The 17,425-nt window shown below is 37.8% G+C and overlaps 2 protein-coding genes across 2 annotated transcripts in view; both read right to left on the reverse strand.

Moving 5' to 3' along the window:
- LOC310724557 (eukaryotic translation initiation factor 4 gamma 3-like) overlaps window positions 1-17,425 on the reverse strand; it is a 278,886-nt gene that overhangs the window by 215,856 nt on the left and 45,605 nt on the right. The gene's annotated exons all lie outside the window — the stretch shown is intronic.
- LOC310731796 (polyadenylate-binding protein 1-like 2) lies at window positions 13,080-14,557 on the reverse strand (the record flags this gene model as incomplete). The annotated part of the gene is made up of 5 exons (XM_083551667.1): window positions 14,500-14,557; window positions 14,047-14,230; window positions 13,624-13,820; window positions 13,380-13,495; window positions 13,080-13,248 (listed from the first exon to the last, which is right to left on the reverse strand). Exons 2-5 carry the CDS (start codon window positions 14,222-14,224, stop codon window positions 13,080-13,082), a joined length of 660 nt encoding a protein of 219 aa, XP_083407793.1. The 5' UTR covers window positions 14,225-14,230; window positions 14,500-14,557.

A 17,425-nucleotide genomic window follows, 5' to 3' on the forward strand; every position in this document is an offset into this window, starting at 1 on the left:
AATTGATAAACTTTTAACAAATACTTTGAATTTTTGTACCGTTTGATCATGAATAACTAAAGTAGACAACATATCCGCATCCAAAATGAATAAAAGAGGGGACAGAGGGCATCCCTGCCTTATTCCACGACTAACAGGAAATCTTTGTGATGTACCATAGGGAAGAGAAATAAAACTGTTCATACCTTTATAGATCATTTTTAGAATATTGACAAAGTGCTCACCAAAACCAAAGCTTTCTAAAGCTTTAAATAAAAACCTGCGTCAAAGGCTTTCTTAAAGTCTAAGAAAAGAATATATCCATCATCCTCTATCAAGTGATTGTATTCTACCATATCCATTACTAGCCTTACATTATTGTGAATGGATCTTTCTTTAAGAAATCCCGATTGAACCTCATTAACTACTCCATTAAGTCCTTTTTTCAATCGATTGACAAAGACGTGTGTGAAAATTTTATAGTCACTGTTAAGTAAAGTGATTGTGCGGAAATTATCTAAAAATCTATGATCTTTATCTGGTTTGGGGATTAATGTAATCAAGCCTTGACTCATTGTGGGGCCCAATGAACCATCTTCAATAGATTCAATAAGGGCATTAAACAGTAACATTTTCAAATCATTCCAAAAAAATGTATAAAATTTCCTGTAAGGCCGTCAGGACCAGGCGATTGGTTTGATTTGAGTTTCTGTACAGCTAAATCGAGTTCTTCCATACATAATTGTGCATCACAAAGCTCTCTTAATTCATTGTCAATCTTAGGAATAAAATGTATAATTTTTTCAAAAAAGTCATCACACTCCTTTGGAGAAAAATTAGACAAATACAAGTCACTGTAGAAATTATGTATTTCTTTGCTTATTATTTTAGGATCAGTATTTTCAACATCATTTACCATTAGGGAAACAATAATGTTTTTTGATTGCCGTTTGTTTTCTAACCTACAAAAATAGGACTTGCTCTTCTCTCCCTCTTCTATCCACTTGGCTTTTGAGCGAATGTATGCACCTTTAGCTTTTTTAATGTACAAGTTATTCAGTTGTTCGGATTTCGGAGGCCCGTAACACTAACACAAAACTTAAATATCCCTCTGGGTAGGTGTAATTGAGAATTAAATTACTTTTATATTAGAAAACAGGAGATAACTAAGCCGCTTAGTAAGAGCACATGTGTTCAGCCTGCCATCTTGCCGGAACTGAGAGAAAGAAAGACCGGAGGGCGGAGCATCTCTGTGTGACGTCACAGTAGGGCCACTTGTATGTATGAACGCTATTTCTCTCATTTCCTAAGGTTTGTGCGTGTGAGTAAAGCGGCATAAACATGGGGCTCTTCAGAAGGTTTAGAGAAATTTTTCAAACCAGAAGAAAGAAGAAATCTGAGCAGATTGCTGAAATGAAGGAGAAGCTGGAACACATGGAGAAAGTAGTAAAAGATTTGGATCCGATGATAGAGAAGATAACAAAAGAGAAAAAAGAGAAAGTCTTTCTGCTACAGACGGTGCAAAAGCTGAAGGCAATTTTGGCTATTGAGCGAAAGCAGCGGGAACAGGATATAACTGAGAGAAGCCAGAGCTGGGCGAGAGAACAAAAACAACTGAAGGAACATGTTGCTCAGCTTGAGGTCACTTTGGAACAGACCTCCATGGAGCTCCAGTCTTTCCTGAAAATCCTTAAGCAAAACCCCACATACTTCCAGAACATCACTAAGCTTCTGTCTTCACTGATCCTCCATGAGGAACAAGAGAAAATTGTAGAACGTGAGAGAAAAAGCTGGGCCAGAGAACAAAAACAACTGCAGGAACGTGTCGCTCAGCTTGAGGCCACATTAAAAAGAAAGAAAGGAAAGAAGGCAAAACTAGACATGGAGATGCGTAATAACTTACAGCTCAAGACCACCAGGTCCCTCCAGGATTCCCTGAAACATTCTGATGAAAAGAAGTGTGCAGATCATCAGAGTGATCATTTGAGGAGCGACAGAGAGCGACTGGAGAAACGTCTTGCTCTGCTGGTGACCACTTTAAATTTTGAACAAAATAAATTTGAAAAGGAAATAGAGATGATCAAACTAGATATGGAGGAGATGACCAACGTACACTTTCAAACCATCAGAGAGCTGCAGGATTCCCTGAATCATTGTGAGGAAGAGAAAAATTATTTAATGAGAGACAGAGAACGACTGGAGGAACGTGTTGCTCAGCTGGAGGAAACTTTGGAATTTTAACAAAATAAATTTAAGAAAGAAAATAATGAAGGCCAAACTAGACATGGAGGAGATGATCACCTTACAGCTCCAAACCACCAGGATCTCCAGAATTCCCTGATTCACTGTGAGGAAGAGAAGAAGACTGCAAAGGATGAGAGAGATCATTTGATGAAAAATAAATAAAAGGATAAACTAAAGGCCAAACGACAGATCAATCACTTTATACACAACTTCTTCAATAATTCATGAAGAACAGAAAATGGCAGCACTGGAGAGCAAAAAGTCTCTAAGCTCTGGGCATGTTTAGATTCAGCATATGAGCACATGTTATACATATAATAAAGTAAAAAAAATTGTTTATTGTAATATAAAAAAAAATACATGTTAAAATTGTGTGTTTTTTGTTTTTATTATTAAACTGTTGGACTTCATTTAAATTCAACTAAGAAATAAAATCCACATGATAAAATGTTGGGGAATGTGACAAAAGTAAATGATATTAAAATAAAGGTTAAAAAGTAAAACTAAATAAAAATTATATTTATTTATTTCAATAACTCCATTCAGTTTGATCAATTCAGTTAAAAAAAGATTTGGTTCAGTAATTTGACTCCTTTGAATCAGTTCAAGTAACTCAGTTCAAAAGAGTTAAATAATAAAGTCCAGAAGAGTCGGTTCACTGGTTTCCACTATTTCCACTATCATACGACACTCAGTCACATGGCGCTAATTAAACAGTTCCTCATCGTCATTATCACACAATATGAACAGTTCAGACTCATATACACGTTACTGATCAACCAACACACATCTTTACCTTTTAATACCACAAAACTCACCAGAATCCCATTGTTCAAGATCTGAGGTTGCATTTTCTCTCACGCAATGACATCAGTACACATCTAATTCCATATACAACCATTTTTACACATTACAAACTGTGTACTCACCAAAATCCAAAGAAATAAACATGTAGGTATGTATTTTATCCTCTTTGACTTTATTTTCTTGCTCTGAATTATGCTGCTGCTCATCTCTTCCATACATCATACATTCTTATAGGAAAACCAAGGACCAATTAACATCTGTTTACAGGCTGCATTTGGCCCTGGGACCAGATTTTGGATCCCCCTGAGATACCTAGAGTGCTCATGGAGAAGTTATTTCCAAATCTCCCAAAACACACTGAATTTGAAGATTAATTCAGCAGTTCAGCAGTTCATGCTGAAACCCCTGCAACAGCTGGAGCTCTGTTCTTTATTAAACTCCACCATTTATAACTTCACCTCTAAAACACAATGAAGTTTCAATACTGTAATGTTCATTTGTTGCTGGTTTCACATTCAATTCAATTTTCTTCTTTCATGCGTGTGTATCACAATCACTTCACAAGTTTCTCCTTAAGTTCTTATAAAATTACAATAATTACAATCCAGACCACTCGAAATCATTTACATTGTAGGACGGAGTCTTTATGTTTATTTGTAAATTATTATTATTATATCTAAATATCACTGTAATCACTCTGATCACATGTCCTGCTTTACACATGAGTCCCAAAGCACTTAAAGCACCAACAATAAAATAATATTATTTAATACAAAATTACCTTCAAATATCAATCTAGAAAAATGGCCCTGAATCCTGTATGTACACAAAACAGACAAATGAAGCTCATTTAAAATGATTTCAGTTATTCTACATTCTGTTTATATGAAGTGTTTCCACAGTTTGCATGTTAATTGGCTGGATGGAGCATTTAAGCATTATGCATTTTATGTGAATTTATGAACCACATCTGGCTGGAAAAGACAAGTGTCCAAATACTTATGAAAAGCAGCAGCTTCGGATTCGCGTTTCCACTGGGATTCAACTCTGTAATATTACTTTTGATTTTTATTATATGAAAAATGGTATATTATATATTTGATATTATTTGTTTGGACTTTTCTTTCCTCAGCATCACTTGGATTTTCCTCCTGTAGCTCCGAGAGATGCCGTGTTCCAGGTGGAGGATGAAGACCCTCTGCCGGGATGAAGCGAACTGTATGACCCCTGGAACTGTGAGTTTCTGAGCTTTATGGATTTTATTCTCTTTAAAACACAGAGTTTATCATTTATTATTATTATAATTATTATTATTGAGAAACAAATCACCCATAAAATCCCCAAATAGGTGGAAAGGTGATCAGGACCATCGGAACCGGAGTGAAGAGGGGAAAAGCGATGTTCCTCATTTTATGTTTACTCCTGATCATTAGCATAAAGATCACAGACTTGCAGGAAAAAGTGGATACATTTGTCTAAAATAAATATATATAAGGGTGATGAAGGAAAAGTCAAATGAAGTTTGTCACTTTTTTATTTCTTGTCTTTATTTGTTGTCCTCCCCATGTGCTGCTGTACACAGGTGAACAGAGACGTCCATTCCACACCAAACTTTTTACAGAAATCACCAAATCTTGATTTTATTACTGCTGAGATGATTTTATAGGAGTTTAGTTTCTTATTTTAATACCAATATAAAAATCCCATACATATTATGGTGTAGTCGTGGACCAGTTGAGAAAACACTAAGTGCTTGTAAAAAGACTGGCAGCAGATCAAAATCAATCACATCTTTCATTAATGTTTTTTCTTTTTAAATACATTTTTGGACTTGAATGTTTTCTAAAAAAATATGTATTACAGTTAATTTACCTTGTAATTAATTTACCAGATTATTTTATTCTTATGATAATTTCTTACTTACAAACGTCTTGATAAGTAGATGATTATAATTGAAAGATAAACAGAGACTATAAATACTACCATGTGTTTAAGTAAAACATCTGTTTGTGTTCAGAGAAGGTAAGTATAATGAATAATCTAAGGGAAATTTAATAAAGTATTTGTTAAAAGTGCAGTGTTGTCAGGAAACAGAAGGAAATGAGGCCAGGTAGCATAAATGAATGATTTATTTTCTAATAGCTCATAACACACATCTGACACGCGCTAATCACGTGTTCTCTCATTCTCTATTTTCAATGCACTTCTACTCCCCCTAATGGTCACTTTAAGTATAACAACAACAGGTCCCCAAATGCAGTACTAACTAATTGAACCTAAAATTAAACCCCATAATTTTTTATCAAAATCACATTCCAAACTGCAAACACGTGTTTTCTATTAAATAATATAATTCTTAATATTTTAATACCCTACTGTGTCTAAACAGAGGAGCGCTATAGGAACTCGTGTAGGGTTTACAATCACACACCACTTCGCTTGTCTTTACACCACCCGTTTTCAGCTTCCGTGTCTGCATTTGAATCATTGAAGCCCCGCCTCTTTTGTGACGTCGCTATCTCTGATAGCGCCCTGGACGCGCTTTTATTGTCATGACAACTTTGTTGTGCTGCAGTTCAACACAAACATTTACTGACCACAGCAATGAAGCGCAAACAAACAGCTAATATGTTTTTAATTGTTTTTAGTGATAAGCGTCAATGTTTTGAACAATCCGCTCTCCAAGACAGCAAAAAAGATTTTTCAGCCAGAAAGAGCGACTTTCAGAAGAAAGAAGGAGAAATAATGACAGATAATAAGACGGGTAACAGCTTTTATTTTGTAGATAAATTTAACGTTGCCAAGTGCAGAGATAAAAAAGGCAACATCAGAAGGCCAATGAATGCCTACATGGTTTGGGCGAGGAAACAGAGGCCCATCTTTTCCAAGGCCAATCCAAATAGCAGCTCTGCAGAGATCAGCATGCAGCTTGGGATCCAGTGGAACAAACTGAGTGAAGAACAGAAGAAACCCTACTACACTGAATCATGGAGGCTTAAACAGGAACACGAACAGTTGTTTCCTGGTAGGTGAACTTTCTTTATAGACAAATGGCAAAATAAAAAAACAATCACATCAATTCTGACACTTTTATTGTTTTTATGTTGCTTCTTACTCTTTAAATTCTTCTTTTCTATCATGTAGATTGGGTTTATAAACCGCTTCCAAAGAAGGGAAGGAGAAAAGGCAGTGTGCAGAGTAGTGACTCACAGAGGAGACCTGATCATCAACCAAACCACCACATAGTCATGAACATGCCAGAAGAAGTACCAGTTCATGACCTCGTGCCTGAAGTTAGTGATCAGTTCCCCGGCCTTAGCCACCAAGAACTGCTGTCTCCTAAAGACTTCTGCTTTGATCCTCCTCTTTTCCCTTCTGTTTCTGAGTCGACTTTCTGCCAGACCAAGTGAGTTAGTAAACTGCATTGGAACAGTTTCAGAAGAATGACATGCAAATGAAGTTTTACTCTGCATCTTAAATAATCGCCATAATCGCCACTCATTTACTTTAATATGCAGCTAAAATTGTGCACTTCTGTTTACAGCACCTGCTATGGGTCTGAGTGTACAAGCAGTGAGGTTCAGCTCGAGGACGAGGAGGAAATCACTTTGCTCAACAACGACATCTTTTCCATTTTAAATGAGGATTGTGACTTTTTTAACCAGTCTGGAGCCCAGAATCATACTGAAGACCCCCACAACAGCACAGAGATCCTGGATTCTGTACCAGCCTTTGACGTCGACAGCTTCGAGGATCTGTTGAAGCAACTTGAAGAAATAGAAAATGATTCAGGAAAAGAGGAAGATGGTGAAATACGAACATTTCATGTACTTTAGTGTGCATGTTGTTTCACCATCTTCATTTTTTTTTTTTATTTAAATAAATAAAGATTTTGAATTTCAATCATGTCTAATGTCTCTTCATCACAGAGAGCATTCAATGATGGTATTTTTTTTCTTGAAATCCACTTTAGTAAAGTCAGTGATGTTTGATGTCCTTAAAGAAAAGGAATTTGACAGAAACTGAAGTTGAGGTATTTTCTTGCAGCTTTAGTGCTTTGTTCATTTTGAGCTCTGAAAGCAATATAGCTGACAGTTAATGTGGGGCAGAACCTGATTCACTTAAACATCTGTACTTTATAATTAATCGCATGGATTGGCACAAGAAAGTGGATGATCTTTCAGCAGTCATTCTGACAGGGTTAACACTGGATTCACCTCACAACACCTGAACACTACTGCTGGATGGAGCAGCGGGTGCGTGCACGAGCGGCGGTTGGTGAATGGAGGGTGGAGCCGGGGGGAAACGAGCGGTGAGAAGCAGATCTGTGGCTGATGGGACTAATCAGTGTGCTCTGTTTTAGTGACTGGTGATGAGGAGAAAAAGGAGAAAGACACCGAGCAGAGCTGAGCACGTGTGTGTGTGTGTGTGTGTGTGTGTGTGTGTGTGTGTGTGTGTGTGTGTGTGTGTGTGTGTGATGTAAAGTGTTTGAGTAAATGTACTTCGTTACTGTACTTGAGTAACTATAAGTGACTTCCTGTCTGATGAACTGTTCTGTATTGGTCCTGTTTACTTCAATAGTAAGGAATGTAGACCTGAGATCCTGATTATTGGTCTTTTATTACCCATAAGGCAGTGGTTTTTACCCTTTTTTGAGGCGTGACTCATTGTTTACATAAAGAAAACACAGTGCATGTAGGGGTACGGTCTCAGGAGCCCTGCAGTAAGTGTGCTGTGTGCATGTGATTGATGAATGTGCAGGTAGAAATTCAACTGAAACTGCATTCAATCTGGTTGATTATCAAGCAAGTTATTTTTTAACTACATTTAAGTTCCCTGTTATAGGATAACTTGCAATTTTGTAAATTCCAACTGTATTTCCATTCATTCCTGTTAATACCTAAATATTCCTGATAATTCATATGGGAAGTTTCCAGTCTTGAAAATTCCTGCAACCACATTCCTAGGAAATACATGAGCTGTTCCTTGGTCGTGGGCACAGGGATATTTTGCCTGCCTTTTTTTTTTCTTTTAAGTTTTACATTGTTCTGATATCAGATGCCCCAAGAAATTGCAGTTTAGACACAGAAGCTTTGTGTATGTGAGGATCCTCTATAATTATTTGGAGAAAGAGTCTGGTGTCATTATGCCATGGCTTGAGAAGTCGGGATGTTGTTAATAAATGTGAACTGATTTAATGTCATACAGTGTGTCTGTGTTCTACATTACAGTGGGGTCTGAGGTTCGGTTCCTACCTGTGTTTTTCTTGTTCTGCCTTCTGCTTCAAATTCCTACATGTTCTATGAAAACCAGTTTACAGTAATTTTCTTTTCCCCCTTTTTCTTTTACTGTCTTCTATTTGTTTAAGTGTTTCTTTGAGCATACAACATACTATACAATACAATACAATACAATACAACACAATACAATACAATACAATACAATACAATACAATACAATACAATACAATACAATACAGGTGTGAATCTACCTGTATTTGAGAGTTTATTTGTTAATTATCCGCTAGTTGGCAGTAATGGCACACTTACCAGTAAGCTGTAGAAGAGCTCATGATCTTCATATCACTTCACTTCTGCCCTCAGACTCTCACTAGTGTACAGAGATGATTGTGGATTAAACATATTAATGTGTGAATGTTAGATTTTGCGATGTTTCTTCTTATTTAGATCTGCAAAATATACCAGGACTAAAAGGTAAATAAAACCTGTGTTCCACACTCTTTATTGTTCTTTTACCAGGTTGTAAGTGTTCCACCTGCTGCAAGTTTTCCACCTGCTTTACTCCACTCCTACTGCTGTAGCGCCCCCTACCTCCACCTCCACCCCCACCATTATACAGCCTGCACTTACATTATCACTGCTCATTCATTATTTTTATATTTTTTAGTCATATTGTCTTTTATTGGATAGAAGATTTTGTGTTTTCTTCAAAAGGGAAATCAGATCTTTACATTTTCAGCACACAGTTTACAAAGTCATAGTTTGCTGGATCCTTCAGCAAGAATTCAGCAGCCAAACCTAATGTAAATGTACCAATGCAGATTCATGTCATTGAAAAAGACCTTCATATGTCATTATCATAATCATCATTATTATTCTTAAGTTAATAATATACAATATGTGTCTTTACAGCCTGGTAGTCAAAGTCCATCTCCTTCAGCCAGTGATTCATCTTCATCCAGTCCTTCATCTGCATCCAGTCCTTCATCTGCATCCAGTCCTTCATCCGCATCCAGTCCTTCATCCGCATCCAGTCCTTCATCTGCATCCGGTCCTTCATCTGCATTCAGTCCTTCATCCGCATCCAGTCCTTCATCTGCATCCGGTCCTTCATCTGCATCCGGTCCTTCATCCGCATCCAGTCCTTCATCCGCATCCGGTCCTTCATCTGCATCCGGTCCTTCATCTGCATCCGGTCCTTCATCTGCATCCAGTCCTTCATCCGCATCCAGTCCTTCATCCGCATCCAGTCCTTCATCTGCATCCAGTGATTCATCTGCATCCAGTCCTTCATCTGCATCCAGTCCTTCATCCGCATCCAGTCCTTCATCTGCATCCAGTCCTTCATCTGCATCCGGTCCTTCATCCGCATCCGGTCCTTCATCCGCATCCGGTCCTTCATCCGCATCCAGTCCTTCATCTGCATCCAGTCCTTCATCTGCATTCAGTCCTTCATCTGCATCCAGTCCTTCATCTGCAGCCACACCTGCTGTTTATTCCAGTTCTGCTCCTCTAATTATTTATTTCCGGTATTTTAAGCCACTCAGAGACTTGAAATCATTTTACTCTTTATAAATATTTTTGCTAATATTATATAGTTGTGTTATGATTTTACTTTTGTGGATTTACTGCTATTTGTATCTATTGTTTTGTATTTGTATTTGTACCTTTGTGTGTTTGCATCAATTATAATTTATCGTTTGACATTGTTGTAGCATTTTCAGTCATTAAAAATAAAATGTTTTATTGTACATAGAACAGTGACTCATGAATTATTCTGTGAACCTGCTGAACCCATTATCATCTTCATTATTATTATCCTTATTATTTATATATATATATATATATATATATATATATATATATATATATATATATATATATATATATATATATATATATATGAACTTTAAATGTTTGTTAAATGATGTAAACAATTATAAACTCAATCTGAACAGAGTGGGGATCCTGATTATGTTCCTTATCAAAAACCACTAAGAACCTGAACGTGATCTTCAGTCAATTTAGTGATCATCAGCACAGACCTCATAGTCCTCACCAGAGTCTGGATTCTTCTGAAAACACACACAAAAGCCCTACATCACCTCTAATCCTCACTAATAATACATTACAAATGATACAAATGTACTATGATTTAAGTGAATCAATGCTTCAGTTCAGTGAGATTACAAGTTGGGTTTAAAGCTGTAGATTTTATAGGAGGGTGGATTTTATTTCTACATACTATTCTTTCCTTCAAAAAAGGATTAAGGGGATGATTTGGGAAAAGGTAGAGGTTTATTTATGTTTACTCCAATAACATCACTTGGGAAGGGCAGATTTGATTCTACCCCTCTGACATCTACTCGGGGGTCTGCCCTGGAGAATTAGTGAAATGAAACGGTACGTGGCAGTGAGCTCCACATCCCTGTAGTGTTGGTGGATGGAGCTCACGTGACTCTAAAGCAGATGAAGCATCAGTGGAATTCATGATGGAGATGCTGAACCAGCTGGACGTAGACACTTTATATATATTTATAGTGTTTTAAATGCCTTTATTATACAGTTACAGCAGTAGGAACTGTTATGAGAGCTGGTGCACAAATAGAGGAAACACCCACACATGCAGAATAAAATTAGAAAGAAGAATTACAAACTATTTGTATAAAATCTCTATGAAAGAAATGAAAATCATCAGGCTATAATACTGCACTGTATGTCACTGGCTAAAAAAGAGCTTTTGTAGTTTTAAAAATATTGATACATTAAAAGCTTTGATTTTATAAATATGTATGAATGAAGGTTTAAAAGTGTGATGTTGATTTGTTGCTGGTTTCAGGAAAATATTTATTAAAATGTTCTTCTTTCATGCATGTGTATCACAATCACTTGACAAGTTCCTCTTAAAGTTCTTATAAAATGTTTAATAATCACGATTCAAAACACTCGAAAACATTTACATTGTGGATTGTTTTTATTTATTTTCCTAAATAATATAATAATAAAAAAAGAAGTATATAAACATAAAAAATATAATAACGTGCAATATTAATATCATATTTTTATTATTATTATAAATATATGTTTTTCTTCTTGTTCTTCCTCTTTTTCTTTGTGCCAAAGAGCATCTTTGTTTCCTGAAAGAAAAATGCAGAGGAGTTTTAGTCTACACATCATGTGTGTGTGTGTGTGTGTGTGTGTGTGTGTGTGTGTGTGTGTGTGTGTGTGTGTGTGTGTGTGTGTGAGGATACTCACCGACTTGACTCCTGCTTTTCCTGTTTTTAGGATCATGTTCATTTCATCCACCTGCACACAAACACACACATATACACTTCTATCACACGTGTGTCACGTGCATATAAAGAGTGAATAGAGGAGTGATGTGTGTGATTATGAATAGATGTGAATGAGGAATTTGTGGGTGGGGTTTTGTTACCACATGACCAAAACTTAATCATCATATTAATATAATATTATTTAACATAATAATACACTCGTTACTACAACCACTTATTACAAATCATTACTAAATATAATATTAGTGTGTGTGTGTGTGTGTGTGTGTGTGTGTGTGTGTGTGTGTGTGTGTGTGTGTGTGTGTGTGTGTGTGTGTGTTTGCTCACTTTTGTTTGCAGAAGATCAGGATCAGAAATCATGTTCATGATTTCAAAGTTGTTTTCACTCCCAATCAGCATCCATGAAATTTTATTCGCTTCAGCCGGGTGGATTTTCTCTACCAGAGGCAACAGGTGATCATCTGCAGAGAGAGAGGGAGAGAGAGAGAGAGAGAGAGAGAGAGAGAGAGAGAGAGAGAGAGAGAGAGAGAGTGAGTTACTGAAACTGCTTGTGTGTGTGTGTGTGTGTGTGTGTGTGTGTGTGTGTGTGTGTGTGTGTGAGTGTAACACTTACGTGCCATCTGGATCTGCATTTCAAAATCTGCAGACTCCAACATGTAAATGGTTAAGCGCTTCTGGGGTGCTGCAGCCATGGATACATCCTGCACATCTGGAACATGAGATGAAGCTGGACTCTGTTCTAGAGCTGGAACATGAGGTGGAGCTGGACTCTGTTCTACAGCTGGAACATGAGGTGGAGCTGGACTCTGTTCTACAGCTGGAACATGAGGTGGAGCTGGACTCTGTTCTACAGCTGGAACATGAGATGGAGCTGGACTCTGTTCTACAGCTGGAACATGAGGTGGAGTTGGACTCTGTTCTACAGCTGGAACATGAGATGGAGCTGGACTCGGTTCTACAGCTGGAACATGAGATGGAGTTGGACTCTGTTGTACAGCTGGAACATGAGATGGAGCTGGACTCTGTTCTACAGCTGGAACATGAGGTGGAGCTGGACTCTGTTCTTCAGCTGGAACTTGAGGTAGAGCTGGACTCTGTTCTTCAGCTGGAACTTGAGGTAGAGCTGGACTCTGTTCTACAGCTGGAACTTGAGGTAGAGCTGGACTCTGTTCTACAGCTGGAACTTGAGGTAGAGCTGGTTTCTCATCCACAGTTGTGCGCTCTTCTACAGCAGGAACTGTGTTTACTGCTGGGGCATTTTCTTTATTTCGCTCTCCCTTCTGGCTTGGTGTGAAGGGAGTCATATTCTGAGTCTGTAACACAAAGACACACACAGCTGTAAACACTTCATTCCATTTTGTTTTATCAGATCATCATCACTGCTAGCAGAAAGCTCTTGAGGGAACCAGCTAGAGGAGGATCTTTAACCTTTTCAGCCAGTAACCCATTTAACTGCAATATTGAACTTCAGCATCAAATCATTTTAATGGGGACAGCATGGGGTGGTAGATGTTTAGGGTACAGTCTTCACCTGCACATTCTTCATCCTTTGCACGTTATGATGGACAGGGTTATCCTGGTGTTCTGGTCTCAGTAAGGTCTTCTGCTTGTTAATGAAGACCTGGGTGTGGTGGTTTCTCTCAGTCTCGCGCTCCTTACGAGACTTAAAGTGTTGGATGGAGCTGTAACACAACAGAGACACTGCTCTTAGACACCGCTGTTAGTCTTTATGCCGACACCAGAAAAATTACCCCCTGATGCTGACTGAAATCCCCTCATATGACCAAACCCACACTTTATATTAATAGCTTACACTTTATGGCCGTTAAGAAGTTTGCCATTGAGTTTCTCTTTTGCCAAATTCGCCGCCTCTGGAGACTCAAATTGGACGTATCCATATCCTTTTGTCCCCGTCTTGTAACGGACAACCTTCAGGAGAGACACGTCATGTCAACACACAATTCATATCAAACAGATCTAATACAGGACTTTAGTAGAAAACATGCTAATCATGCTATACAGATGTTATTCAGATCCAAACAGTTTAAAGCACAAACCCTGCATGACAGGATCTTCCCAAAGACTGAGAACAGGTCAAAAAGGGCCATGCTGTCAATCTTCTCCAGGTCCAAGTTCTTGATGAACAGGTTTCCGATGCCGCTTTTCCTCATGGTGGAATCCCTCTGAGACCACATGACTCTCATAGGGTTCCCCATAAGGAGCTCACAATTAAGTGTTGCCAACGCTCGCTCAGCTGAGGAAACAAAATTCATTACAGGTCATTCATTTCAGTAAAAAAGACTGGGGAAAGATGGGTGAGGAGAAAACACTCTCAAATTTTATTTAAGGCACAAAACCTGACCATATTCACATAATAAAGTAGTAAAATAATACAGAAATGACTCCTGGAGTATTAAGTAGACAATAAACTGGTGTAGATGCAGAAATAGTGTATCAGGGTTTAATGAGGATTTAATTACCATCGGCTCGCTGGTAAAAGTTGACGTAGGCGTAACTGAGTGAAACGCCGGTGTTCCAGTTCCTGCAGATCCGGATGGAGTGAACGTGGCCCACAGAGCTGAATTTCTCCATCAGCATGTTTTCTGTCACTTCATGGTGCAGATCACCAACATACAGTGTTGAAATACTCGAATTCATTTTTATCTAAAAAAAACAACAAACAAACAAACAAACTGTCAGTTATAAACAAGAGAATAAACACCAAACCTACAGTCTTAAACAGAAAAACATCAGTATGAGTGAACTACAATCAGTTTCTACTCTAAAATGTTAAAAGATTGTAAAACATACGGGTTTAAAAGATCTTACATTTCTACATTTCTCAGTACAAAAATTAAGTTAACAAAAAGCACAAAACAGTCTAAAAAGTATTCAGAATAACTATATATATAGCAAAGCTACTTATCAGGTACCTAATAGTCAGTAGTAGATGAATAGTTATAATGTTTATCAGTCGCTGCTGCTGCTTTTATTGCTTCTGTGTGTTTGTTTGATGGTTGTCTAAGAGATACTAGAATTTTGATGATGACGTCATAGAAACGTTTTTGCAGTATCACTCTGGTCACATGACCAGTTGGACACATGAATCACAGACACTTAAATAGCAAACACTATAGAAATATTATTTTAATACAAAACTAACTTCAAATATCAATAAGATAAAAATAAAAATGGTCCTGAATCCTGCATGTACACAAAACAGACCATTCATTCATTCATAAATTTTCTCCCGCTTATCCGTAATTCGGGTCGCGGGGGCAGCAGTCTAAGCAGGCCCCCGCCTTCGACTGCTGCCCAATCCTCACAGCACCGACCCTTACGGTCCCTCCTGCAGGTGGTGAGCCCACGGGAAGGCGGCCCCACGTCACTCCGACGTCACGGACCTTGATATTTCCCTCGTAAGGGACCAATGAATTCCATTTAAAATGCTTTAAAATGGTCCTGAATCCTGCATGTACACAAAACAGACCAATGAATCCCATTTAAAATGCTTTCAGTGATTCTACATCCTGCGCCTGATCTACACTGTGTGGACAAATGTATTGAGTCTAAATTTGACAAAAAAAATTAAGAATAAAAAAGCGATAATATTTCCAGAAATGTTGCAGTAAGCAGAAATGGACATTTCGGCTATTGGTGTAGGAGACATCATCATTAGCCTCATGCTAGCCGTGTTTGCTAGCGCTGTTTTTGTGTGAGCTAGTTTCTTAGAAAATTTTACTAAAAGTTGATCAAAAGACAAATACATTCGTTATTAAGACACTTATAGTTTATTTATAGCGCACTAAATGCAGAATATTTAGACCGACGATGAAAACTATTGAAGCTAAGATTATTTAGCCGGCTAATTAGCCTAGCTCAGTGGTTCTCAAAGATATGACAGGTGGGGCGCAATGAACGGCAGGATTTATTTATTTATTTGTTCTTCATTTATTTGTGACATTGACCACAAAAAAAACAAGCATGTAATTCAGCACAAGCAGACAAAAAAGGTAGATGGTGGGAGCTTAAACCAAAAATTCAGCCTTAAAGAAAATATAACTGTTTTATCCTGTTCCTTTTGCCACATCTCATCTCTGAGACTTTTCAGATGTTGCTACACTGAAAACTAAATACAGATCTCAGCTCAATATTGAACATGACTTGAGAGTGACAGTATCAAGTCTACAACCCCGTTTTGAAAAGATTTATGAAATGAATTTGCTCTATTTTGCACAGACTGCAAAGTGACAGAAAGTCCAAGAGATAACACAACTACACCTTTATTTTCTCTATTTTTGTTTTTGATGCTAATGTTCATTTAGAATTGGATAGTTCAATAAATTCGACATTTTTTAAACTTAAAGAATTTCATTATCCTTTTTTGAGGTGACGGAGGACAGGTGGGTTTAAAAATCCACCCCTCTGAAGTGGTAAATGGCAGAAAAAGATTGAGAATCACTGCATTAAAACACAAACAGAAGTCACATTAGTACAGAATGGAGCATAAAGCACGTCCTGATAGTGCCGCTAGAGGGCAGTGTGAGACTGAGAGTTGAGGATGTGAGCTGTGTGAAGCTGGAGATCAATAGTCTGTTAAGGGGTGGGAAATAGGGGAAAAAAAGGGGAAGGAGGGACAAGAGAAAAAGGAGAAAGAAAAAATAGAAAAATGGAAGAAAATGAAAGGAAATGGAAAGATGATGGACATTTGTTATGGTTTTAGCAAACTGCCTTTTTATCTGCTTCCCAGGGAGAATCTCTGATGTGAATGATGCCGGTTTGAATCTTACCTCAGACACCGCTGAAATCCCCCTTTATATGTCATTATATGATAATATGATTATATGATAATGACATATAAAAGTCTTTTTAAATTACATAAAAGTGCAGGCTGTATAATGGTGGGGGTGGAGGTAGAGGGCACTACAGCAGTAGGAGTGGAGTAAAGCAGGTGGAACAATTCAATACCATATTTGGATCAAAATGAGGTTTCTTAATGAGGGGCTTAATAACTGCTAACTTGAGGGATTTATGGACGTGACCTAAAGATAGTGAGGAGTTAATAATATTGAGAAGAGGCTCACCAGCTGTATGTAACACTTCCTTCAATAGATGAGTAGGAATAGGATCTAACTGACATGTTGTTGATTTAGCTTTGGTAATAACATCATACAGCTCTTCCTGTCCTGTACATGTAAAACAGTGTAGTTGTGGAGTTGTAGGTGAGATTGTGTCAGGAGATGCTGTCAGAGGTTGGACCGCCACAATTGTTTTTCTAATGTTATACATTTTTTCAGTGAAGAAATTCATAAAGTCCTCACTATTAAACTGTGATGGAACACATTTTTCAGATCCCTGATTTGTAGTTAATTTAGCTACTGTACTGAAAAGGAACCTGGGATTGTTTTGGTTGTTTTCTATGAGTTTGCTCAGGTGTTCAGCTCTAGCAGCTTTTAGCGCCTGTCTGTAGCTGAGCATACTGTCTTTATATGCAATTCTAAATACCTCCAATTTAGTTTTCCTCCATTTTCTCTCCAGATTACGTGCTGTTCTCTTGAGGGCATGCGTATGACTATTATACCAAGGTGCAGGTGCTTGTTCTCTAACCTTTTTTAACCGGTTGTGGGCAACAGTGTCTAATGTGCTAGTGAGGATAAGGTCTATGTTGTTAGTCATTTCATCAAGATTATTAGCAGTTATGGGTTTAGTGAGAAATTGAGATAAATCAGGCAGGTTATTTATGAATCTGTCCTTAGTGGTTGGAACAATAGTCCTACCAAGTCGATAACGTGGTGAAACACGGCTAATCTGCTCTACCGGTAGTGTGTACAGTATGAGGTAATGGTCTGTGATGTCATC

This window comes from Silurus aristotelis (assembly GCF_946808225.1).
Source record: "Silurus aristotelis genome assembly, chromosome: 1".
NCBI lineage: Eukaryota > Metazoa > Chordata > Actinopteri > Siluriformes > Siluridae > Silurus > Silurus aristotelis.